The 27,165-nt window shown below is 54.2% G+C and overlaps 1 protein-coding gene across 1 annotated transcript in view; it reads left to right on the top strand.

Annotated features, from left to right (window-relative positions):
- Positions 1-26,890, top strand: part of LOC127587393 (prelamin-A/C-like) — a 117,129-nt gene extending 90,239 nt beyond the window's left edge. The window contains exons 14-19 of the mRNA XM_052045692.1: positions 1,989-2,033; positions 6,087-6,638; positions 13,866-13,955; positions 24,578-24,721; positions 25,643-25,708; positions 26,297-26,890. Of these exons, the coding sequence (XP_051901652.1) occupies positions 1,989-2,033; positions 6,087-6,638; positions 13,866-13,955; positions 24,578-24,721; positions 25,643-25,708; positions 26,297-26,383 (984 nt within the window). The 3' untranslated portion in view covers positions 26,384-26,890. The remainder of the gene's footprint in view (positions 1-1,988; positions 2,034-6,086; positions 6,639-13,865; positions 13,956-24,577; positions 24,722-25,642; positions 25,709-26,296) is intronic.
- Positions 26,891-27,165: the final 275 nt, after the last annotated feature.

Genomic DNA, 27,165 nt, shown 5'->3' with positions numbered 1-27,165 from the left:
TAATGGCAGGACCTTTAAGTGTTGATGTACAGGGGGATCTTGAGATCCAAGTTGACAGCTCCCTGAAAGTGACTGCACAGGTTGACAGGGCGGTAAAGAAGGCGTTCAGCATGCTTGCCTTTATTAGTCAAAGCATTGTGTTCAAGAGTCGGGAAGTTATGTTGCAGCTTATTGCATTCAGTTCTGGTCGCCCCCCCCACCATTACAAGAAAGATGTGGACGCTTTGGAGAGGGTGCAGAAGAGGTTCACCAGGATGCTGCCCGGATTAGAGGGCACGAGCTATAAGGAGAGGTCGAACAAACTTGGGTTGTTTTCTCTGGAGCGGCGGAGGCTGAGGGGAGACCTGATAGAGGTTTATAAGATTATGAGAGGCACAGATAGAGTAGACAGCCGGTATCTTTTTCCCAGTGTAGAAATACCGGAGGGCATGCATTTAAGGTGAGAGGGGGAAAGTTCAAAGGAGATGTGCGGGGCAAGTTTTGTTTTACACAGGACAGCGGGTGCCTGGAATGTGCTGCCAGGGGTGGGGATGGAGGCAGATACGATAGAGGGGTTTAAGAGGCTCTTAGGCCCATGGATGTGCGGGGAATGGAGGGAGATGGACATTGTGTAGGCAGAAGGGATTAGGTGTCATCAGCTTAATTAGTTTGAAACAGCACTGTAGGGTCTGTTTCTGTGTGGTACTGTTCTATCCTACCCCTCACCCATACACTAGGGGAACTATTTACAGCGGCTGATTAACCCACCGACCCTGCACGTCGGGAACCCCACGCAGTCACAGGGAGAGTGTGCAAACCACACACGCACGCACGCAGTGTCAGAGGTCGGGATCGAACCCAGGTCTCTGGAGCTGTGAGGCAGCGGCTGTACCCACTGCTCCACTGGGTGCCGATCAGTGGAAAGAGAAGCATCACCCTCAATCCTCTGATCCTTCAAAATTCCCTCTTGTCAGTGCCCCCAATGATCCATCCTCCCCATCTGGCTGGGATAGAGATTTGCCCCTCTCTGCCAGAGGTCCAGAGTCCCTCCCAGTGTCCCAAATACTCATGAGATGGCAGCATTTGAGGCTGGAGTCCCGACCAGGATCCTGTTTGTCTTGGACAAGCGCCACCAGGATGTTGCCCGCGCAGCCGATCAGCTGGACTTGGGCGAATGCCTCGTTTGAGAGGGCACCTGCCGAGAGAGTGTCAGTCCTGGGGGAGGGAGGGGGAGCCTCGGTCCAGCCTCCGTGACTGATACCTTCCCCAGGGGTTGCAGCTTCCGCTCCCCATTCCCACCGGTGGCACCGGGCACCTTGGGGAGGTTCACTGTGCTGAACATGCTAAACAAACGTGACAGGGGTGTCTGAGCAACAAGGTGGCGCAGCAGGCAGAGCCGCTGTCTCGTGGCTCTGGAGACCCAGGTTCGATCCTGACCTCTGCCTGTGTGTGCGTGTGCGTGGAGTTTGCACCTTCTCCCTGTGACTGCGTGGGTTTCCCCCAGGTGCTCCGGTTCCCTCCCACTTTGGTAGATCAGTCAACCACTAACCTGCAACGAGAAGTAGGAATTGAGAGGAACATGGGGAGGATAAAAAACAGAAAATCAGTGGGGAGGGGAATCAGATTGCTCTTTCAGCTGGCATAGACTCGATGGGCCGAATGTCATAAGGAACTATGAAGTATTTTGTGCCTGGGGAGCGCGATGAGGTCCAGTGTTGTGTGCTTCACATGTGGCACACGTACCTAGTTTCAATGCTGTATCTCCATGCACTGAAGAGTCTGGAGTGTCACTGGGGTTTAAGACTGTCTGGCCTCTCTAAAGGGGGCAGGGCAAGCTGGGTTAGCACCGAGGGAGCAAGGAAAGGAAGGATGGGCAGGTACAGCAGGACCCCAGCGTGGATCGTCCCGTCTCTGTAGTGCACTACCTATTCGAAGGGGCTTGTCTGCCTGCGGCTCTCGGGTGTCGTCGAGTGTCTCCCCTTTAACACCCCCGCTCTTTTACCTTGCAGTCGGACTCTGATGACGAGGAGCCTTTTCAGAAGAAGACAAGTCAGGTGAGCGGTGGTGTGCGGAGTGGGAGTCGGCGGGGAGGTAGGGCTGTGTGAGAGCTGATGGAGGTGGGATGCAGGATTCGTCCAGGTTTCCCATCGGGGAAGGCAGCGAGCGAGTCAGTCGGAGGACCTGTTGCAAGTTTTACTGGCCTGCCTGGTGTGTGGTTCCATTAGAATGTACACTGCTAAATGTCTAGGGCAGTGACTCAAACCAGCCAGGGTAGCCACGGATGTGAGCTCCCCCGTCTTAAGTTCAAATTTAAGTTTATTATCATGGGCACACATCCCCAGGGTAAAAATGTCATGAGAATTAGCTTCTTATAGCAGCAGCTCAATACGTTACAAGCATGACAAACATAAGTTAACATAAACTATATATAACTTGTACCACAAAATTAACATAGCAGAGCAAATTGTGGGAAGTATAGTCCGAGGCAGTGTTAGGGTTTTTTCCAACAACCTGACAGCATTGGGGAAGAAGCTGTTGTTGAACCTTGAGGTGTGGGTCAAGAGGCTTCTGGACCTCCTGCCTGACGACAGCGTCAAGAAGAGGGATGGTGGGGGGTCCTTGATGATGGAGGTCACCTTCCTGAGACGTCGCCCCTTGTAGACGTTCCTCGGCGGTGGGGGGAGCTGTACCCACGACAGAACCGACTGAGTCCCGCCGCTCTCCGCAGCCTCTTGAGTTCCCGGAGTTCCCACACCAGGCTAGTCGGGACGCTTCCCACTGTATGTCTGCAGACGTTTGTCAGATTCTCCAATGACAGGCCAAATCTCATTAAATATCTAAGGAAGTAGAGCTGCTGATGTTCCTTCTTCATGGTTGCTTCTACGTGCTGGTCCCAGGAGATATCCTCTGAGATGTTGACGCCCAGGAACTTGCAGCTGCTCACCCTTTCCACTGCCAACCTTTCAGTGAGGACTGGTGCGTGTTCCACTGACTTCCCCTTCCTAATGTCCACAATCAGTTCCTTGGTCTTGCTGGCATTGAACGCAAGGTCGTTGTTATGGCACCGCTCAACCAGCTGATCTATCTCACTCCTGCATGCCTCCTCGTCATCGTCCGTGATTCTGCCGACGACGGTGGTGTGATCGGCGAATCTGTAGATGGCGTTGGAGCTGAGCTTAGCCAGGCAGTCGTAGGTGTAGAGAGAGGAGAGCAGGGTATGGATGTGTACTGTATGGATTCTTGGGTTTATGCAGGGACAACCTGTCTGGTGAGATCCATGGAGTTCCCAGTGATCAAAGCCTTAAATATCCCGTGCACTCAGTGAGGGTAAGGGGCTGGCACGTGGGCCCTGGGAGTGTGAGGGTAAGAAGTGTCAGATGGGACTTTTGTTTAAGGATATGTTGGTATTGGAGAGGTGCAGGAGACGTCAGGGTGAGTACTGTGGGGTTGCGGTCTACACTGGTTGCATGTCAACGAAAGAGGAGGAGCACAGTGAACAGGAAGGAGCTCACAGAATAGCACAGGAACACACCCTTCAGCCCACCGTGTTGTGCCAAGCTAATTAAACCAGTAATTAAACGCCTAACTAAACTCATCCCTTCTGCCTACACAGTGTCCATCTCCCTCCATTCTCTGCACATCCATGCACCTATCTAAGAGCCTCTATTGTATCTGCCTCTGCCTCCACCCCCACCCCGGCAGCACATTCCAGGTACCCACTGCTCTCTGTGTAAAAAAAAACCTGTCCCGCACATCTCCTTTGAACTTTCCCCCCTCTCACCTTAAATGCACGCCCTCTAGTATTAGACATTTCTACACTGGGGAAAAGATACTGGCTGTCTACTCTATCTGTGCCTCTCGTAATTTTATAAACCTCTATCAGGTCTCCCCTCAGCCTCCGCTGCTCCAGAGAAAACAACCCAAGTTTGTCCAACTTCTTGTCGCTCATACCCTCTAATCCAAGCGGATCCTCCTCCCCCCTCCCCGCCCTCCTCCTCCTGCTCCCTCCCCATCGCCCCTCAAATCTGTGAAACTTCCCTTCCAGAGTTGCTGCTGAACGTGCTGCCCCTCTTGCGACCCTCTGGCCACACAGCTTTCCTCTGAACCATTCGTTCTGAGACTTCTTACCTCTGACTACCTGCTCTAACCAAGCGGTTCACCCTCTCGAGCCAGTCGTCATCTCTCCGGCCTGCAGATTACGGACTGGCACTTGGAGCAGATCCTCTGAACAGCACACCAGCATGGAGGGCACCCTCGACTCTTCTGTTCCAACTGGAACTCATTTCCCTCGACACCCAGTGCTGGGAGCTGGCTTGCGATCCCTCCGTTGGGGCCTCCCAAGGAAAGGAGTCATTCAGCACGGATACAGGCCCTTCGGTCTGCCCTGTCTGTGCTGACCATCAAGCACCCATCTCAGGTGGGCAGACAGAGTCCCTCTCCCAGGGTAGAAATATCAAATACTACAGGGCCTAGCTCTCAGGTGAGATGGGAAGGTTCAAGGGAGATGTGCCGGGCAAGGTTTTGTACACAGGGAGTGGTGGGTGCCTGGAATGCACTGCCAGGGGTGGGGGTGGAGGCACGATAGACGGGTTTAAGAGGCCTTTAGATAGGCACATGGATGTTCAGGGATATGGATCATGTGCAGGCAGGTAGGATTAGTTTGATTTAGCATCGATCTTGGCACAGACATTGTGGGCTGAAGGGCCTGTTCCTGTGCTGTACTCTTCTCTGTTTTATACCATCCCCATCTCCCAGCCTTTGGTGCGTAACCTTCTGTACATTGGTGATTCAATTGTTCATTCAGACACCCTGATGTTGGGGGAGTCTCTGCCTCCACCTCCCCCTCAGGCAGTGTGTTCCTGATCCACAACCCTCTCACCCCCAGGGGGAAGATCCCTCCTCAGATCCCCTGTTACTCACCTTAAACTTCTGATTGCAGACACTTTCTGTTTGGGGATGTCTCCTGCTCTCCATCCTATTGACAGCCCTTGTCCCCCCCTATCAGGTCCCCGCCCCCAGCCCCCTCCGCCCCGGGGAGAACAGACCCAGCCTCTCCAGTCTCTCCTCATAACTGCACCCAGTGCTCCAGCTGTGGGCTGACCGATGGTTTGTAAAGTTGGACCAGAACCTCCCTGCTCTTGTATTCTCTGACCCGGCTGACGAAGGCAAGTGTTTTCTGTACACCTTCTCCACTTCTGCTTCCACTTTCAGGGACGTTTGGACTTGTCCTCACCCCCCCGGTTCTTCAGTACTGTATGTCTGTGTGTAAATCTTGCTGCTCTTAGCAACAGACAATCTGCTGCAGAAACCCAGCAGGTCGAGCAGCACCCGTGGGGAAGGGAATCATCGACGTTTCAGGTGGTGACTTAGCATAAGGACTTAGTTGGGTGGTCATTGTTTGGTGTGTCAAAATGGAGTTTATTGTCCTCTGCACAAGTCCGTGTGTGCACAGGTGCAATTAAAAACTTACTTGCAGCAGCATCACAGGCACAGAGTATCAGTTACACAACATTCACAAGAAAAACATCAATTAAACATTTTTGCAAGAACACAATTAAAACAAAAAAAAGTCAATTTTAGTGCAAAGTGATCAAAGTGGTCCCAGTGTTGCTGTACTGAGGCAGTGATTAGGGTTGTGCTGGTCGGTTCAATAACAGAATGGCTGAAGGGAAGTAGCTGTTCCTGAATCCGGTGGTGTGGGGACTTCAGGCTTCTGTACCTCCTGCCTGACGGGAGCTGCGAGAAGACGGCACAGCCCAGATGGTGGGGGATCTTTGACGATGGACGTTGCCTTCTTGAGGCAGCGCCTCCTGTAGATACTCCCAAGGTGGGGAGGGATGTGCCCGTGATGTATTGGGGCTGAGTCCACTGCTCTCTGCAGCTTCTTATGTTTCTGAGCGTTCGAATTCCGTCCCAGACCCTGGTGCGACCAGTCAGGACACTTTCAACAGTAGAAGTTTGTTAGAGTGTCCAGCCATGTGTCGAACCTCCTTAACCGTCTAAGTTGCTGGTATTGCGTTGCCCGTTTGCAACCCCCTCTGTTTCACGTTTGCCCCCCCCCCCCCCCATCTCCCCACCACCCTCCCCCCTCTCGGCTTCTCTTCCAGGGTTTGGGACCAGGGACGGGACTCTCCTCTCTCCTGCCGCAGCCGCGGAACCTGACCCTGAAGGAGACCAACCGCGCCCTGCTGCCTCAATCCTTCACCAAGGCAGCGGGCCGAGCCCCCACCGTCACCACCACCCCCTCGCCCTCTGCCATCAAGGCGGCCTCGAAGAGCGCCGCCAAGCAGCTGGCCAGGCACATCATGAACGAGAAGGCAAGCGACGGCGAGGAGGAGGAGGAGGAGGACGAGGATGAGGAGGAGGAGGGGGGGGAAGAGGACGCCGGCTTCTTCTCGCTGCCCGACAGGGTGCCGCCGCCCGCCGCCAGGACTGAGCCGTACCCGGGCGGAGCGGCGGAGGAGCCCCCGCTGGCGCCCGAGACCGGCGACGTCCCCGACCCCGCCGACGCCCCCTTGGAGTTCAACAGGAGCGGCGCGCCACTGGGTGACGGCCCCTTCCCGCCCTCCGGCAGCTCCCCGGCAAACCCTGGGCCCGAGTTCGGCGGCCAGTACTTGGACTATAGCGCACAGGGGACGGAGCAGAGTGAATATTACCAGGTCAGTGGGGAAGGGCGGTGGCTCCCGGCGCGGGGCAAGGGTGTAGAGGGTAGGACGCAGAGTGTAGGACGGGGTGGAACGTTGAGTGTAGGGCGCGGAGCGTCCAGTCCCTTTGGTTTGCGGTGTCCGTGCTGAGTCACCCGGGCACGCTGACCCTGGAGTTCTGTTCCAGCCCGACGCCGGTCCCCTTCAAGTTTCGCGCGCGGGTGACTTTGTCCTGCTCCAGCCCCGACCGCAGGAGTGCCAGCGCCAAGTTCCGGTGGGAGCTGTGGGAGGGGCGGCATCGCCAGCAGCACCCGTCTCTCAGAGCGGGCGGTGAGCCGCAGCCCCTGCCGTGAGTGGAAAAGACCTGTAGGGGCTGCTTTGCAGGAGAGTGGCCACGGTGGGGCAGTGGGTAGAGCCGCTGCCTCACAGCTCCAGAGACCCGGATTCGATCCCGGCCGCAGGCTCTGTGCGTGTGTGTGTCTGTCTGTGTTCTGTGTGTCTGTGTCGGTGGGGGAGGTGTGTGTGTGTGTGTGTGTGGAGTTTGCACATTCTTCTTGTGACCGCGTGGGTTTCCCCTGGTGGCTCCGGTTCCCTCCCACATCCCAACAACATGCGGGGTCAGTGGGTTAATCGGCCGCTGTGAATTGCCCCGCTGGTGTGTGTGGGTGAGGCGTAGAATGTGGGGTGGGGAAGTTGATGGGAGTGTTGGGAGAATGTAGCGGAATGGGAGGTTAATTCGGGTCGGTGTGGACGTGGAGCTGTAGAGAGGTACAGCACGGAAACAGGCCCTTCAGCTCATCGTCCCTGCTGACCATTTACACTGACCCCACTTTATTGATACCCCCTGACAAACGTCACCAAACAGTTTCTGGCCACCAGCCATGGTGCTGTTTGTGGGATCTTGCTGTGCACAGGTTGATTGTTTCCTACGTTGCATCGGAGCTACAAGTGCGATGCACTCCCGGGGTCATGGAAGGGCGAGGCTCTCTTGCTTTTAAATCGTCTGGCAGGCAGTGTTATGCTCGGACTAGACTGCGCGTGCGTTCCTCACTGAAGGATCCGAGCTAGCTAGACGTGTGGATTCCAATCTACCGATGGCCTTGAGTGTACAATGCGAAGGGAGTGGGGGAGGGTGGATCTAGCTGTGGTGTTTGAAGCTTCAAGGAAGTCCAGAGCAGACGGTGTGTTAGACAGCACAGAAAAAAAGCCCCTCTGCCCAACATGCTGAACGTGGAACACTGCAGCACAGTACAGGCCCTTCAGCCCACGATGTTGTGCCAACAGTTTATCCTGCTCTAAAATCTATCTAACCCTTCCCTCCCACATAGCCCTCCATTTCTCTATCATTCATGTGTCTCTTAAATGTCCCTAATGTATCTGCCCCCACCACCTCTGCCGGCAGTACGTTCCACGCACCCACCACTCTCTGTGTAAAAAGCTTACCTCTGACATCCCCCTTATACCTTCCTCCAATCACCAATGCCCCCTTGTGTTAGCTATTGTCACACTGGGGAAAAAGTCTCTGACTGTCCACTTGATCTATGCCTCTTGGACACCTCTATCAAGTTGCCTCTCATCCTCCTCCTCTCCAAAGAGAAAAGCCCTAGCTCACTCAACCTATCCTCATAAGACGTGCTCTCCAATCCAGGCAGCATCCTGGTAAATCTCCTCTGCACCTTCTCTAAAGCTTCCACATCCTTCCTATAATGAGGCGACCAGAACTGAACACAATACTCCAAGTGTGGTCTGACCAGAGTTCTGTAGAGCTGCAACATCACCTCGCGGCTCTTGAACTCAGTACCCCGACTAATGAAGGCCAGCACACTGTACACCTTAACAACCCTATAGACCTGCACGGCAACCTTGAGGGATCAATGCTGAACAAGGTGCTTTCCTGAGATCGTCCCATTTCCCCGCACTTGGCCCGTATCTCTCTAAACCTTTCCTCTCCATGTGTGCGCGCGCCTTGAGTTTGCACGTTCTCCCTGTGACTGCATGGGTTTCCCCTGGATGCTCCAGTTTCCTCCCGCATCCCAGTGACATGGGGTCATTGGGTTAATGGCCCCCCCCCCCCAGTGTGTGGGTGAGGGGTAGAATCTGGAAGAATGTGGGGAGAATAAAATTGGGCTAATTGGTTGATGGTCAGTGTGAACCAAATGGTCTGTTCCCATGCTGTAGATCTCTGTGGCTCCAGTCTTATCACAACCCGGAATGTGGCCGGCTCCCAGAGGAACAATCCCATTCCCCGTCTCCTTATTTCCCTCTACTTCTACAACGTGCTCTTGCGCTCTCTCACTCATGCACACCCGTCAGCTCCCCTTTGATTCTTTTTAAGCATTCACCTACAATAAGGGGAGATTTACAGTCGCCAGCGAAGCTCCTGAAACATCTTTGGGTTGCCCGGAAGTTGCCGGGAGAACGTGCAAACTCCACACAGGAAACAGCTGAGATCAGGAGTGGAACCCGGGCTGCTGGAGCCAGAGGCAGCTGCACTACCTGCTGCGCCACTGTCTCCGCAGCGCCCCGTTCTTGCGCCGGACTTGATTGCTCTCCTAATCCAGGACTGGCTGCTCTTATGAAAAACACAGTGATGCTGGAGGAACTCAGCAGGCCAGGCAGCATCCGTGGGGAAAAGCAGGCGGTCAACGTTTCGAGTCAGGATGGAAGATAGGAAAAGGAGAAGCCCGATATACAGGCGGGGGGGGGAAAGCAGAACAAGTGCTTGAAGAAGGGTCCTGACCCTGAAACCTTGACCGGATGCTGCCTGGCCTGCTGAGTTCCTTCAGCGTCATCGTGTTTTTCATCTAGATATTCTGGCATCTGCAGTCCTTTGTTTCACTGGCTTCTCTTACCTATGAGTGGGGAGCACGTTAACCAGAAGGCTATGAAACCAGGAGAATCTGCAAGGGTTCAATTCATGTCGCCTCACAACCTTTCCCCCCGAATCCTCCTCGTGTTTAGCTTTACTTAGCTGGCTGCTTGCTCTTAAACTTCACAGTAAACCTGTTCCACTAGGTGTAAATGTATTTGTTATCCCTGGTTAATACTACCTGTTGTAGTAAACACACAGTGAATATTTACCACCCACCCCATGTTGCCCAGAAGGCAATGGCTGAGCTGTCAGGTTAGTCACAGGTCCTCGTCCTTATTCGAGATATTCACATTCCTAGTGGGCTTGCACGGCACTCAAAGCTCTGCGTTATTTAGCGAGCTTTGTACAGCACGGAGTCCGGCCCTTCAGCCCACCTTGTCCATTCTGTCTCCACAAATCCCATATATCCATATTGGGTCCTGAGCTGCCTCTGCCTTGGTGATTGAAAAACTTAAATTGCTGCTTAAATTGGTCTCGGTTTATTATCGTTGCATACTGTGAGAAGCTTTTGTCCGCCAGATAGATGGTGCCGTAGGTAATTACGTCGAGGGAGTACAGAAGGAAAACAGAGCTGCAGAGAAAGTGCAGTGCAGGCAGACAATAAGGTGCAAGGGCCACGATGAGCTAGATTGGGCGATCGAGAGTTCACCATTTAGTGTACGAGAGGTCAGTTTCAGGGTCTGATCGCAGCGTGATAGAGGCTGTCCTTGAGTGTTGTGAGAGTCTCTGCCTCCACCAACCCTTCAGGTAGCACGTTGCAGATTCCACTAACACTCTGAGGGAGGGGAAAAAGTCCACACTCGTATCTCGTTTTGATATGACAGTCCTCGGCCTCCTCCACTGCCGGGAGAATTCCAAGCACAAACTGGAGGAACAGCACCTCATTTTCCATCTTGGAACCTTGCAGCCTAACGGCATGAACATTGAATTCTCCCACTTCAGGTAATCCCCACACCCTGTGCTACCTCAGTGCTCTCTGTGCTACCTCGATGCACTGTGTAATGAATTGACCTGAACAATTGGTATGTAAGACAAGTTTTTCACTGTACCTCGGTACATGACAATAATAAACCAATACCAATACCTTCTCCACAACCCTCCCCCCACCCCCCCCCCAACCACGCTTCTTCTCTTCTTCCCTTTCCTAGCCTCTAGCCTCTTCTTCCCTTTCCTAGCCTCTAGCCTCTTCTTTTTCCTTTCCCTCCTTCCCTTTGACCCATCCCCTGGTGGATCTGCTCTCCCCTCCTCTCCCCATCACCATCTCTTACCTGCATCTACCTATCACCACCCTGTGCCCACCCCGCCTCCCCTCTTTTGTCCACCTATCACTGCTCTGCTTTTCCCTCCTACATATTGGGCTTCCCCTTTTATCTTCAGTACCGAAGAAGGGTCCTGACCCAAAACGTTGACTGCCTGCTTTTCTCCACGGATGCTGCCTGGCCTGCTGAGTTCCTCCAGCATCACTGTGTTTTTCACCTTAATTCTATGCCCTCTTGTATTGGTTTATTATTGTCACTTGTACCGAGGTACAGTGAAAGACTTGTCTTGCATACCGATCGTACAGGTCAATTCATTGCACAGTGCAGTTACATTGGGTTAGTACAGAGTGCATTGAGGTAGTACAAGTAAAAGCAATAACAGTACAGAGTAAAGTGTCACAGCTACAGAGAAAGTGCAGTGCAATAAGGTGCAAGGTCACAAGGTAGATCGTGAGGTCAGAGTCCAGACATCCCCACATTGGGAAGCAGATCTTGTCATCCTCTATCAGGTCCCCCGGGGTAAAACAACCCCAGCCTATCCAGTGTCTCCTCATAACTGAGGTGCTGTGCCCTGGAGGGATTTCAACTCGTGTGGTGCCTTGAGGTTACTTACCCAGTGGTGCAGCCACTAAACTCCACAGCGACCCTCTCTGCTTGTGTTAACTACATGCAGGGTAACAAAGACTGGAGCCCCGGAGAGTGGGTTTGACCAATTGTGCCCTCGGTCCTTTACCCTCCTGCGCTTCCTTCTCTCTCAGCTACACACGGGGAAAACATCCAGGCCCAATTCTCCGAGTCTCCAGCCCGCTGTGTGGTGTTACTGGCCTCCATGTTGCTCCAGGTCTCTGTCCTTCCACCCATGCTGCACTGTGGGTGTCCGTGAGTTCAGGGGTTGCTGAGGGTCGGGAGGCATGTTGGGGCTGGAGGGGGTCACAGAGACTGAGAGGGGTGTAGAGGCTGGAGGGGGTCACAGACGGGGAGGGTGTGGGGGCTGGAGGGGGTCACAGAGACGGGGAGGGGTGTAGGGGAGGATTACAGAGACGGGGTGTGGGGGTTGAAGGGGGGTCATAGAGATAGGGAGGGGTGTGGGGCTTGAAGGGGGTCATAGAGATAGGGAGGGGTGTGGGGCTTGAAGGGGGTCATAGAGATAGGGAGGGGTGTGGGGCTTGAAGGGGGTCATAGAGATAGGGAGGGGTGTGGGGCTTGAAGGGGGTCATAGAGATAGGGAGGGGTGTGGGGCTAGGGGTTACAGAGACAGGGAGGAGTGTTGGGGCTGGAGGGGGGTCACAGATACGGGGAGGGGTGGAGGGGGTGACGGAGACGGGGAGGGGTGGAGGGACCGGAAGGGGTCACAGAGATTGGGAGGGTGTGGGGGCTGGAGGGGGTCACAGAGATAGGGAGGGGTGTAGGGGCTGGAGGGGGTCACAGAGACGGGGAGGGGTGGAGGGGGGTGATGGGAGACAGGGAGGGGTGGAGGGACTGGAGGGGGTCACAGAGACGGGGAGGGATGTCGGGGTTGGAGGGGTTGACGGAGACGGGGTGTAGGGGCCGGATGGGGTTACAGAGACGGGACGGGGTGTAGGGGCCGGAGGGGGTGACAGAGATGGGGAGGGGTCACAGAGACGGGGAGGGGTGTAGGGACCGGAGGGTCACAGACGGGGAGGGGTGTAGGGGCTGGAGGGGATTACAGAGATGGGGTGGGGTGTAGAAGCACCCTCTGAACCCCCCCCCCCCCCCCCCCCCCCCCCCGCACCCTCTTGTACGTGTAGTGTCAGATTCACTGCTTTAATATTGGGCATTGTTGGTAGGACACTGACAGGCTCTCCTCCTCTTTGAATAATAGCTGTAGGTTCCGGTCTCAGCCTTCTCGTCCTGGGTTGGCCGCGACTTGTGCTCAGTCTCTCTAGATTCCCTTCGTACCGCAGCTAACAAATATGGGCGGACTTCTGGTTGTCCTGACCGGACCGTTCCCAGGTGGACACGGGGGTCGTGGCCGGGGGACTGGCGCTTGAACAGCGGGCAATGCACCTGTGCAGCAGGTAGTGCCAACGCCTCCCTGCTGCAGAGACCCAGACTTGATCCTGACCTCCCGCACTGTCTGCGTGTGGAGTCTGCACTGCGTGGGGCTCCCCCCGGGTGCTTCAGTGTTTTTCCCACATCCCAGCGACGTGGGGTCGGTGGGTTAATTACAGGTGGAAGAGTCAGTGAGATTGTGGGAGAGAGAGGTTGCTGCAGAGATAAAGAGAAGGCTATAGGATTCCTCTGGGGGAGCTAGCATGGACTGGATGGACCGAATTGCCTCCTGTGTTGTGATAAGTAAGGAAGAAGCACAGAACACGGAGAGTGGGCTCCGGGAGCAGAGGTGATTGTCAGGGAGCTGCCTGCCAGGAAGGTATCAGTGGTTGCGATGGCCAGCGAGCTACTTGTGGCGTGATTGGAATCGGTAATTGGTTTATTATTGTCACGCGTACCGAGATACAGTGAAAAACTTCTGTCTGCGTGCCTTCTGGACAGATCATCGGACATGAGTACATCCAGGGAGTACAGAAGGAAAACAGAATGCAGAATATAGTGTCATAGTTACAGAGAAAGTGCAGTGCAGGCAGACAATAAGGTGCAAGGGCCACGACGAGGTAGACTGAGAGTTCCAAGTGTTCATCTTTTAGCACGCGAGAGGTCCGTTCAAGAGTCTGATAACAGTGGGATAGAAGCTGTCCTTGAGCCTGGTGGTACGTGCTCTCAAGCTTTTGTATCTTCTGCTCAATGGGAAAGGGGAGAAGAGAGAATGTCCGGGGTTGGAGGGGTCCTTGATTACGTTAGCTGGTTTCCCGAGGCAGCGGGAAGTGTGGACAGAGTCCATGGAGGGGAGGGAGAGAACGTTCAGGGTGGGTGGGGTCTTTGATTATGTTGGCTGCTTTCCCGAGGCAGCGGGAAGTGTTGACGGAGTCCGCGGAGGGGAGGCTGGTTTCCGTGACGCGCTGGGCCATGTCCGCAACTCTCTGCGGTTTCGTGCGGTCCCGGGCGGAGCAGTTGCCAGGATGCACCCGGATAGGATGCTTTCTGTGGTGCGTGTATCAGAACTGTTTGTACTGACCTCTGATCCGTTTGCAGAACTACTACAGTAATTACTACCAGGGCCCAGATCCTGCCCTGAAGCCAGCCCCGGAAGAGGAACTGAACACCTTCATGAACGACGAAGCAGTAAGTGTAGCTGGGAGTGCGGCGGGGCGGTAGACGGTGCAACTAACCTGCGTGGCACGCACAGAATGGCGGGCTCGTGGAGGGGAGGGGGCCGGCTGCGGAGTTTCAGCCAGCATGGGGGCGAAGGGGGTGAGCGGAGAGCTCTCGCGAGGAGGGAGGACGGGCGGATGGTTTGGCTGGGCTAGCACGGGGTGGATGGCCCGAATAGCCAGTGCTTGACGGTTCTACAGGACGGCGAGCAGTATGGGTCCCGAGGCCAGGCTGGTGTTTCACCCGCCTTCGAGCCTGTGGTTGGCACACAGCCCAAGAGCTGACAGTGGATGTGGGTCTGGCAGAGCAGAGCTGATCTCTTGTCCTGTGCTACTGTATCTGGACAGCAGGGGGCAATCCACTGACACACATCGAGGCTTTCATCTGCTGCCTTTCTAAATATTGCCACTGGAGATCTGGCTGAGAGATTCTCATTTAGAAACATAGAAAGCCTACAGCACAATTCAGGCCCTTCAGCCCACAAACTTGTGCCAAACATGTCCCTACCTTAGAAGTTACTAGACTTACCCATAGCTCTCTATTTTTCTCAGCGCCATGTACCTATCCAACAGTGTCTTAAAAGACCCTTCATATCCGCCTCCACCACCGTTGCCGGCAGCCCGTTCCCCGCACTCACCACTCTCTGAGTAAAAAACTTACCCCTGACATCTCCTCTGTACCTACTCCCCAGCACATTAAACCTGTGTCCTCTTGTGGCCACTATTTCAGCCCTGGGGAAAAGCCTCTGACTATCCACACGATCAATGCCTCCCATCATCTTATACACCTCTGTCAGGTCCCCCCTCATCCTCCGTCGCTCCAAGGAGAAAAGGCTCAGTTCACTCAACCTGTTCTCATAAGGCATGTTCCCCAATCCAGGCAACATCCTTGTAAATCTCCTTTGCACCCTCTCTATGGCTTCCACATCCTTCCTGTAGTGAGGTGACCAGAACTGAGCACAGTGCTCCAAGTGGGGTCTGACCAGGGACCTATATAGCTGCAGCATTACCTCTCGGCTCCTAAATTCAATTCCCCGATTGATGAAGGACAATGCACCATATGCCTTCTTAACCACAGAGTCAACCTGTGCAGCTGCTTTGAGCGTCCTATGGACTCGAACCCCAAGATCCCTCTGATCCTCCACACTGCCAAGAGTCCTACCATTAATACCATATTCTGTCATCATATTTGACCTACCAAAATTTACTATCAATTAGCTTGCGTCATGTAATAAATACAATTTGCGTTAGGGTTAGGGTCTTGTATTTACTCTAATTATTACCACGTACACAGTTTTCTCTGCGGGGAAGGAATTTCATTGCGTATGACAACATAAACTAATCTAGATCCCAATCCCCGATCTGGTTCCAACGGCTGTTCACCTCTTCCCCTAACGGTTCCCATTTGCACATCAGAATCTAGCACCGGGAGCAACAATCGATCCACCGGAGGAAAGCAACTGTCGATCCTTCAGATCGAAGCCCTGCGTCGGGACAGCTCCACCAATCGCCTCGGGCTCCCGCCTCGCCGCTCCCCCTTCCGCATGCCAGCCGTCTCCCCTCTCAGTCCCGACCTGAAACGTCGACTGTTCCTCCCCCACCACACCCCCCCTCCCCCACAGGTACTGCTCGACCTGCTGAGCTCCTCCAGCCGATTATTGCTATTGGTTTATTATTGTCACTTGTACCGAGGTCCAGTGAAAAACTTGTCCTGCATACCGATCGTACAGGTCAATTCATTACACAATGCAGTTACATTGAGTTAGTACAGAGTGCATTGATGTAGTACAGGTAAAAACAATAACAGTACAGAGTGTCACAGCTACAGAGAAAGTGCAGTGCAATAAGGTGCAAGGTCACAACAAGGTAGATCGTGAGGTTAAAGAGTCCATCTCATCGTATAAGGGAACCGTTCAATAGTCTTATCACAGTGGGGTAGAAGCTGTCCTTGAGCCTGGTGGTACGTGCCCTCAGGCTCCTGTATCTTCTGCCCGATGGGAGAGGAGAGAAGAGAGAATGACTCAGGTAGGTGGGGTCTTTGATCATGCTGGCTGCTTCACCAAGGCAGCGAGAGATAGAGTCCACGGAGGACTCTAGCCTGTGGCAAAAGAAAACGCTGGAACAACTCTGTGTCTGTGGAGAGAGAAATATTAACGTTCCTGTCTGAGATCCTTTGACACATGAACTGTTTCTCTCTCCACAGATGCTGCCTGACCTGCTGAGTGCTCCCTGCATTTTTCTGTCCTGACTTCCAGCATCTGTGGCTTCCTCCAGTCACTGCCTGATGCCCTCTTGTGCATCCTCCTCCCTCCGCTCGAGCTCCCTGCAGTCGCAGGATGTCAGTAGATGAGGAACGGGGGTTAAGCAGAGAGGAAGGGAAAGCCAGTGCTGGAACTGAGAGGCATGGAACACTGCAGAAATCCCCAGCAGGTCTGTGGGGAGACAGAGACGCAATTAACGTTAATTGAAAAGGAGGAAGTTAGGGTCACACAGTGAGGAAACAGGCCCACCGAGTCCGTGCCGACCATCAATCACCCATTGGCTGCCTGTGGCGGTAAAGAAGGCGTACGGCTCGCTTGCCTTCGTTAGTTGAGGCCGAGAGACCGAGTCGGGAAGTTACGTTGCAGCTTTATAAAACTGCGGTGAGGCTGCATCTGGAGTGTTGCATTCAGTTCTGGTCGCCCCCGTTACAGGAAGGGTGTGGGGGCTTTGGAGAGGGTGCAGAAGAGGTTCATTGGGATGCTGCCTGGATTAGAGAGCGTGAGCTGTAAGGAGAGGTCGGACAAACTTGGGTTGTTTTCTCTGGAGCGGCACAGGCTGAGGGGAGACCTGATAGAGGTATATAAGATTATGAGAGGCACAGATAGAGTAAACAGCCAGTGTCTTTTCTCCCCAGGGTAGAAATGTCTAATACTAGAGGGCGTGCATTTAAGGTGAGAGGGGGGATGTTTTTTTTTACACAGGGAGGGTGGGTGCCTGGAATGTGCTGCCAGGGGTGGGGGTGGAGGCAGATACGATAGAGATATGTAAGAGGCTCTTAGATAGGCACAGATGTGCAGAGAATGGAGGGAGATGGACATTGTGTAGTTAGGCGGGATTAGTTAGGCGTTTAATTGGTTTGGCACAACATTGTGGGCCGAAGGGCCTGTTCCTGTGCAGTAGTGTTCTGTGTTCACCGATCCCATTTTATTCTCCCCACGTTCCCACCAACTCCCCTCAGATTCGACCCCTCTCCCACACACAAAGGGGTGGGGGGGTATTTACAGCGGCCGATTAACCCACCGACTCCCTCCCACGTCCCAACCGGAACACCCACGCAGTCACAGGGAGAGCGTGCAAACTCCACACACACACACACACACACACACACACACACACACACACACACACACACACACACACACACACACACACACACACACACACAGTGCCAGAGGTCAGGATCGAACTCAGGTCCCTGGAGCTGTGAGGCAGCGGCTCTACCCGCTGCACCACTGAGCCGGTCGTGAAATTCTGCAGCAGCTGCAGAGATGGAGATAGGGTGACTTCACCAGCGTTCCAGTAGAGCTGAGAGATAACTCTGTAGGCTCAAACCATGGGGGAAAGTCTTTGAGCACGTACCTGAATATAAAGGAAGATTTCCTGACCCTTTGAGCCCCTCTGAGCTAGCTGTGGGGACTTAATGAATTACAATTGACCTTCCCTGCTGGGACCCTGGCAGACCTGAGCTTTGCCCAGTGTCCTGTGCTGTTGCTTTGACTGTTAGTTGAATGCTTGGGTATTGGGAGTCATGGAGAAACAAAGGACTGCAGTTGCCAGAATCTAGATGAAAAACACTCTGATGCTGGAGGAACTCAGCAGGCCAGGCAGCATCCGTGGAGAAAAGCAAGCGGTCAACGTCTCGCATCACAGGACCCTTCGTGACGAAACATTGACCGCCTGCTTTTCTCCACAGATGCTGCCTGGCCTGCTGAGTTCCTCCAGCATCATTGTATTGGAGTCATGGACTCCACAACATAACCTGCAGAGTTGGACAGCATCAAACCAGACCCAGCATGACCTTTCTGCCCATCTACATGAATGGGGAAGGGAATCAAAAACTAGAGGGCACAGGTTTAAGATGAGAGGGGAAAGAGGGATCTGAGGGGCAAGTTTTTCAACCAGAGGGTGGTCTGTATATGGAACGAGCTGCCAGAGGGAGTGGGTGAGGCAGGTACATTAACAACATTTAAAAGACACTCGCACAGGTCCATGGATGGGAAAGGTTTAGAGGGATACGGGCCAAATGTGGGGAAATGGGACTGGCTTAGATGGGAATCTTGGTCGGCACAGACCGGTTGGGCTGAAGGGCCTGTTTCTGTGCTGTGTGAGTCTATGACTCAACTGCCCACCTACGCCAATCCCATTTGCCTGTCCTTCTATGCCCTGCCTCGTTGGGTCGTTCTGAATTTGGGTTTTGTTCAGCTCGCTCTCAGCCCAGACCCCAGAGGGAGGGGCATTGAGTTGGGGTCAGCTCAGCTGTACAGATGGTGGCACGGATGCTTTGCGCACAGTGTGTCTGCGATTTGGTGCTTGGCTGAAGGTACTTTGTCAGTGTTTGAGCTGAAACCCAGGCTGTGCTGCTTCCAGTGTCCGTTCCCCCGGTAGATCAGAATCAGATTTATTATCACCAACTTGTATTGGTTTATTATTGTCACTTGTACCGAGGTACAGTGAAAAACTTGTCTTGCATACCGATCGTACAGATCAATTCATTACATAGTGCATTGATGTAGTATAGGTAAAAACAATAACAGTACAGAGTAAAGTGTCACAACTACAGAGAAAGTGCATGGCGATACGGTGCAAGGTCACAACAAGGTAGGTCGTGAGGTCAGAGTCCATCTCATCGTATAAGAGAACTGTTCAATAGTCTTATCACAGTGGGGTAGAAGCTGTCCTTGAGCCTGGTGGTACGTGCCCTCAGTCTCCTGTATCTTCTACCTGATGGGAGAAGAGAGGATGACCTGGGCGGGTGGGGTCTTCGATTATTCACCAAGGCAGCGAGAGGTATAGACAGAATCCACGGAGGGGAGGCTGGTTTCCGTGATGCACTGAGCTGTGTCCACAACTCTGCAGTTTCTCGCGGTCCCGGGCACAGCAGTTGCCGTCCCAAGCCATGATGCATCCAGATAGGATGCTTTCCATGGTGCATCCTATCTGGATGCATCACGGTGAGGGTCAAAGGGGACATACAGAATTTCTTTAGCCTCCTGAGGAAGTAGAGGTGCTGGTGAGCTTTCTTGGCCGTGGCGTCTACGTGATTTGACCAGGACAAGCTATTGATGGCGTGAAATCTGTTGTTTTGCAGCAACAGTACAGTGCAAAGGCATAAAATTACTATAAATGTAGTGAAAAAAAGAAAGGAATAATGAGGTAGTGTTCATGGGTTCATGGACCGTTCAGGAATCTGATGGTGGGAGGGAAGAAGCTGTTCCTGAATCATTGAGTGTGGGTCTTCAGGCTCCTATACCTCCTCTCTGGTTGCAGTAACGTGAAGTGGGCATGTCCTGGGTGGTGAGGGTCCTCAGTGATGGATGCCGCCTTGAGGCGCCTTCATGTCCTTGATGGCGGGGCTCCCTCTCCACCCACAGCAGAAGCTGCACTGTCTGCCCTGTTACCTCCTCCCTTCAAGCGAAGCAACCAGTTGTACTGTGGACACGATAAACCATACATGCTGGTGATTTGATACTCGATTGCCACTCTCTGGAATGTCATTCCGTCCGCAAGTGTTGCCTCTGGGTGACTAGTCACCAGGAACTTGAATTTTCCAATCCGGCCCACCCCCCCCCCTTCCCTCCAACACTGTTAAACTCAAGGAACAGCACCTCGTCTGACAACTGGGCCAAGAAAGCTCACCAGCGCCTCTACTTCCTCAGGAAGCTAAAGAAATTCGGCATGTGCCCCTTGACTGTCACCGACTTTTATCAGTGCACCATAGAAAGCATCCTATCCGGATGCGTCACAGCTTGGGACGGCAACTGCTTCGCCCGGGACCGCAAGAAACTGCAGAGAGTTGTGGGCACAGCCCAGCGTATCACGGTCACCAGCCTCCCCTCCTTGGACTCTGTCTTTACCTCTTGCTGCCTTGGTGAAGCAGCCAGCATAATCAAAGACCCCACCCACCCACCCGGGTCATTCTCTCTTCTCCCCTCTCCCATCAGGCAGAAGATGCAGGAGCCTGAGGGCACGTACCACCAGGCTCAAGGATAGCTTCTATCCCACTGTGATAAGACTATTGAGCGGGTCCCTTATATGATGAGATGGACTCTGACCTCACGATCTACCTTGTTGTGACCTTGCACCTTATTGCACTGCACTTTCTCTGTAGCTGTGACACTTTACTCTGTACTGTTAGTGTTTTTACCTGTACTACATCAATGCACTCTGTACTAACTCAATGCAGCTGCACTGTGTAATGAATTGACCTGTACGATCGGTATGCAAGACAAGTTTTTCACTGTACCTCGGTACAAGTGACAATAATAAACCAATACCAGTACAGCTCTCCAAGTTCAACATCACTGCCAGCAGTTTCCTCAGTCCACCTGTCACTCCAGTTCCCGTCGGTGCCTCCTCTATACCCACTTAGCCCTCTCACATCTCCTGTCTCAGAGTTTCCCTTCTGTCCTTCGTTCCCCTCCCTTCTTCTCCCTTTGCTCCCAGTTCTGACTAAGGTCAGTGTGCCCAAAACATCGGTTCCCTCTCCGCTGATGCAAATTTCCCGTAAGTCATCTTGTGCGTGGAGTACTTTTGAAGCAAGGCTTTACGGGTACACAGCAGAGTCCCACAGACGGGTAGTGGGATCACTGACGTGTGTTTTTGACGGTGTTGGCTGAGGAATAAGTCACAGTTATACAGCACGGAGACAGGCCCTTCAGCCCATCTTGTCTGTGCCGACCAAGTTGCCTTCCTGAGCCAGTCCCATTTGGCCCATATCCCTCTAAACCTTTCCCATCCGCGTACCTGTCTAAGTGTCTTGTAAACGTTGTAGTTGTACCCGCCTCTACCACTTTCTCTGGTTGCTCGTTCCACATACGGACCACCCTCTGGGTGAGAAGTTGCCCCTCAGGTCCCCTTTAAATTTCTCCCCTCTCACCTTAAACCTGTGCCCTCTGGTTCTTGATTCCTCAATTCTGGGGGAAAAGACTGTGTGCATTCACCCTATCGATGCCCCTCATGGTTTTATACACCTCTATCAGTATTGACCTACACACCTCTCCATCCATCCATGGTCAGAGCCTTTTGCATCTGACTGACCCACACATCTCCTTTAAACTGTCTCCCTCTCACCTTAAAGCTATGGGTTAAAGCTCTAGTATTTGGCGTTGCCCTGGGGAAAGACTGTCCATCCTATCTGTGCCTTTTATAATTTTATAAGCCTCTGTCAGATCTCCCCTCAGCCTCCGATGCTCCAGAGAAAACTCTTCTTTCAGCTAATACCCTCTAACCCAGGCAGTGTCCTGGTGAATCTCTTCTGCACCCTCTCCAAAGCCTCCACACCCTTCCCTTGATAGAGGTGTACAGGAGGCAGAGATCAAGTGGACAGTCAGAGACATTTTCCCAGGGCGACAACGGCTAACGCGAGGGGGCATAATTTAAAGGTGATTGGAGGAAGGTATAAGGGGGATGTCAGGGGTAAGTTTTTTTACACAGAGAGTGGTGGGTGTGTGGAACGCACTGCCGGCAGAGGTTGTGGGGGCAGATACATCAGGGATATTTAAGAGACTCTTAACCACATGAATGATCGAAAAATAGGGGGCTTTGTGGGAGGGAAGGGTTAGATAGATCTTAGAGCAGGATAAAATGTCAGCACAATATTGTGGGCCGAAGGGCCTGTACTGTGCTGTAGTGTTCTCTGTTCTAATGGGGGTGACCAGAACTGCACACAATACTCCAAGTGCGGTCAGACTAAAGTTTTATACCACTACAACGTGACTCCCAAGAGATACTCCCTCTTGTACTGAGCTGGTGGGGAGAACGAAATGTAGAATTGGTTTAAGTGGGAGGTTGATGAGTCGGCACAGACGGTGGGCTGAAGGGCCTGTTCCCGTGCTGACTGTGTCAGTGGTCTGGGAATGGGCGTGCTGTTCACCGGTCAGTCACCGATCACACTTGGCCACGACTGACCGCCACACACAAGGCACCGGTCGGGACAGTCCTGTAGCTTGGGCTCCGCGGCTGCTCCTCCTTCAGAGGCAGAGACGGTGTGTGCCTGTCCCGTATCCCACCTTGGGCAAGGAACGGGGTTCTGTACCTTTATTGGCCGTGGTTCGAGTAGGGTCATTTTCGCCTTGGGCAGTCCCTCAGGGATGGAGGATAATCTGCTTCCATTCCATGGATATTTGGACAGGAACGGTGTAGAGCACACAAAAATTACTCTTAAGTTACAAAAATAAATAAATAGTGCAAGAGAGGAATAACGAGGTGGTGTTCACGGACCGTTCAGGAATCTGACGGCGGAGGGGAAGAAGCCATTCCTGAATCGTTGAGTGTGGGTCTTCAGGCTCCTGTACCTCCTGCCCGATGGTAGTATCACAAAGACTGTGTGCATTCACCCTATCTATGCCCCTCCATAAGGTTCCCCCTCAGTAGTGTAGCAGTTAGCATAACATTATTACAGCGCCAGCGACCCGGGTTCAATTCCTGCCGCTGTCTGTAAGGAGTTTGTACATTCTCCCCATGACTGCGGGGGTTTCCTCCGGGTGCTCCGGTTTCCTCCCACATTCCAAAGACGTACGGGTTAGGAAGTGGTGGGCATGCTATGTTGGCACCGGAAGTGTGGCGACACTTGCGGGCTGCCCCCAGAATACTCTACGCAAAAGATGCATTTCACTGTGTGTTTCGATGTACGTGTGACTAATAAAGAGATCTTAATCTTAGAGGCCTAATGTGGGCAAATGGGACTAGTGTAGGATGAGCTTGGTGGTCAGCAGGGAGGAGATGGACTGAAGGGCCTGTTGCCATGCCGGACGGTTCTGTATCCTCTTGATACTCTGTTGAATGGGGGGGAAAGATCTTGACTACGTCCCCTCTCTATTCCCCTCGTCGTACATACTTCTGTCAGGTCACCCACCCCTCCAGGGAGAACATTGCCCAGTGGTTTAACGTCCTCCCAATCCAAGCAACGTCCCGGTGAAGCAACCAATGTACTGGAGGAACTCAAGCGAGTCGAGCAGCCTCCGTGGAGGGGGAGAGGACAGTCGACGTTTCGGGCCGACGACCTGCGTCAGGAGAGGGGAGGGGTCAGCCGGGAGCCTGAGGTGATTGATGGACCGAGGAGGGGTGTAAGATCACGGGGGGGGGAGGGTGGAGCTGGGAGACGGTGATAGGTAGAGGCAGACGGAGAGAGATGGTCCCGGGGAAACCTCCTCTGCACCCTCTCCAGCACAGCCACGTCCTGCAGCACGTACAGGCTCAGCCCGTTCAATCTTTCCACACAGAACCACCCACCCATCAGTCAAGTAAACCCCTGAACTGCTTCCAATGAATTTACATCGCACAGGCCAGTACTAGGCAGGCCATTTGGCCCACAATGTTGGGCCAACAATGCCAATTTGTACTAAATGTCCTCCTCCTGTGTTTCATCCACATCCCTCCACTCCCTTCACATCCATGGGTCTATCTGAAAGCCTCTTAAACGCCACCAAACTGCCTGCTCCCACCACTACCCCTGGGAACCCGTTCCAGGCACCCACCACTCTCTGCATATAAAAACTTTCCCCTCACGTTGCCTTTAAACTTCCGCCCTCTAACCTTAAAAGCATGTCCTCTGGTGTTTGACGTTTCTACCCTGGGGAAAAGATCCTGTCTGTCTACCCTATCTATGCCTCTCATCATTTTATAAACCTCTCTCAGGTCTCCCCTCAGCCTCCGCTGCTCCAGAGAAAACACCCCAGGTTTGTCCAAACTCTCGTTATAGCTCATGCCCTCTAATCCAGGCAGCGTCCCGTTGAACCTCTTCTGCACCCTCTCCAAAGCCTCCACAACCTTCCTGTAACGGGTGGTGACCAGAACTGCACACAATACTCCAAGCACGGTCTGACTGAAGTTTTATACCGCTGCAACACGACTTCCTTACTCTTATACTCAGCACCCTGACCGATGAAGGCAAGCACGCTATGCGCCTTATTGACCACCTTATCCATTTGCACGGCCACTTTCAGTGAACTATGGATCTGGGCCCCAAGATCCCTCTGTACCTCAATGCTGTTAAGGGCTACCATTAACTGTGTACTTTCTCCTTTCATTTGACCTCCTGCACCTCACACTTGCCCAGATTAAACTCCGTCTGCCACCTCTCTGCCCACATCTGCAACTGATCTACATCCCGCTGTATTTTTTTTACACTGTCCACAACTCCAGACTCCGCAAACCTGCCAATCCACCCCCCCCCCACATTGTCATCCAAGTGGTTGATGTACGTCACAGACAGCAGAGGTCCCGGCGCCGACCCCCCCTCCCCCAACCCTGCGGAACACCGCTGGTCACGGACCCTCCGTCGCTGCCCACGCGGACCGATTCATCGCCGTCTCGCGCTCTCTCTCTTTCCAGTTCAAGAGGCTGCAGGGAAAGAGGAACCGAGGGAAGGAAGAAGTCAGCTTCTTGGAGATCAAAGGGGATGACCAGCTGAGCGGATCGCAGCAGTGGCTCATGAAGTCCCTGACCGAGGAGAAGGACTTGAAATCGTTCAGTAAGGTACGGTGAACCGCCCTGTCCCCTTGCTAGGAGGGCGCCCGTCGAGCTGCAATTATGTGGCCCCGGAGACCTGGGTTTGATCCCGACCTCAGGCGCTGTCTGTCTGTGCGTGGGGTTTGCACGGAGACCCGGGTTCGATCCCGACCTCTGGTGCTGTCTGCGTGTGTGTGGGGTTTGCACGGAGACTCAGGTTCGATCCTGACCTCCGACGCTCTCTGTCCATGAGTGGAGTTTGCACGGAGACCCGGGTTCGATCCCGACCTCCGGTGCTGTCTGCGTGTGTGTGGGGTTTGCACGGAGACCCGGGTTCGATCCCGACCTCCGGTGCTGTCTGCGTGTGTGTGGAGTTTGCACGGAGACTCAGGTTCGATCCTGACCTCCGACGCTCTCTGTCCGTGAGTGGGGTTTGCGCGGAGACCCGGGTTCAATCCCGACCTCCGGTGCTGTCTGCGTGTGTGTGGAGTTTGCACGGAGACTCAGGTTCGATCCTGACCTCCGACGCTCTCTGTCCGTGAGTGGAGTTTGCGCGGAGACCCGGGTTCGATCCCGACCTCCGGTGCTGTCTGCGTGTGTGTGGAGTTTGCACGGAGACTCAGGTTCGATCCTGACCTCCGACGCTCTCTGTGAGTGTAGTTTGCGCGGAGACCCGGGTTCGATCCTGACCTCTGCCTGTGTACGTATGTGGAGTTTGCACACTCTCCTTCTGACCGCGCCGGTTCCCTCCCACGTCTCGACGACGTGCGGGGTTTGGTGGGTTAATCGGCTGCTGTGAATCCTTCCCCCTTTGCTCAAAGGGAGAGATTGCCGGTTCCTGTGGATTTCACAGTGGGGGGGGTGGTGGGAGAGATCTAACGTCCGCGATCCAGCACGGTCGCAGACAGGGCGCTGGTAACCCCCACTCTCTGCTCTGCGCCCATCTAGAAGCGAGGGGAGCAGCCCACGAGCCAGCAGAGGCGCAAGCATCAGATCACCTACCTGATCCACCAGGTGAGCGATGTCGGGACTGTCCGCCGGGGAGGGGCAGGGCGTCACGGAGTCGTCGTGGGTGTGTGTGCGTGCGCGTCGCCATGGGTGTGTGTGTGCACGTTGCCGTGTGTATGTGTGCGTGCGCGTTGCCGTGTGTGTGTGCGTGTTGCCGTGTGTATGTGTGCACGCGCGTTGCCGTGAGTGTGTGTGTGCGCGCGCGTTACTGTGAGTGTGTGTGTGCGCGCGCGTTACTGTGAGTGTGTGTGTGCACGCACGCCGCTGTGTGGGTGTGCGTGCGCGTGCGTCGCTGTGGGTGTGTGTGCGCAACACTGCGTATCGCAGTGTGTGTGTGTGCACGTCGCTGTGTGTGCGCTGCTGTGGGTGGGTGCACGTGACACTGAGTGTGTGCGCGCCGCTGTGGGTGTGTGTGTGCGCGCGTGTGCGCCGCTGTGCGTGTGTGTCACTGTGACTGTGTGCGCGCGCATCGCCACGGGTGCGCGGGCATGCGCTGCCATGGGCGTGCGCTGACATCAGCGAGCGTCCTGGCGACCGTGTGCATTGACCATCGCTGTGTGCCCTGCTGCCCTCTGACCTTCTGCTGCCCCCCAGGCCAAGGAGCGGGAGCTGGAGCTGAAGAACGCCTGGTCCGACAACCGACTCACCAAGCGGCAGACCCAGGCCAAGTATGGCTTCTGAGCCCCTCACCCCTCACCCCGGGGGTCTGCGGTGGGTGGGGGGGGGGGGGGGAACCTGTCGACGGGGGGTGGGGGGCGCGGGGGGTGTGGGACGGGGGTGCGGTGTTGCACGCTGGCTGATGGACTGGGCTGGGGGCAGCGGGGAGAGCGGGACGGGTGGGTAGCCGCCGTGCGTCCCGGAGCGGGGGCGGGCACCTCTCGATGGTTTGCCCCCTCCCCTCGAACACGCGCAGCTCACCTCTGCCGTCTCCCCCTCCCCACTCGAGGGACGAGCAGTTGTAAAGTTTTACTTGATGTGCGTGTGTTTTTTTTTAAAGAATAGACATTAACTGTGGGGCAGAGAAGGAGAGATGTTTTCTACATCTAGGGGCAGCTACTCTCGGGGGGGCAGGCTGCCTCGGAAACGATTCTCAGCATGATCTGAAGTTGTACAGCCGTAATATTTGTATAAAGAACATTAGTGGGTAGAACTAAGTGTACTTAAGTGTCATTACATGCTTACCAGTGACTGGCCTGTGTTCTGTGGTCTTTTTGCGGGTCTTAATTAATGAGAACGGTCAAGGCGTCCTGGGTGTCTGAGCTACGCCCAGCGGGAGCTGTGGCCCCTCGACGGCCCGCACCAGGGGCAGGGGGATTGCCCCTCTCTGCCTGTGCTGCGGGAGGGCCCAGCTGAGATGCAGTGCCAGAGGCAAGGCCCTGCGACCCATGGAACCTGTGCCAGCCCCCTTCATGGGGTCGTAGGACAGGAACAGGCCCTTCGGCCCACAACGCTGTGCCGAACTA

The sequence above is a fragment of the Pristis pectinata genome, chromosome 40 (assembly GCF_009764475.1).
Source record: "Pristis pectinata isolate sPriPec2 chromosome 40, sPriPec2.1.pri, whole genome shotgun sequence".
Lineage (NCBI taxonomy): Eukaryota > Metazoa > Chordata > Chondrichthyes > Rhinopristiformes > Pristidae > Pristis > Pristis pectinata.
Note: the sequence above shows the minus strand (reverse complement) of the source record. Positions and strands in the feature narration are given on the sequence as shown.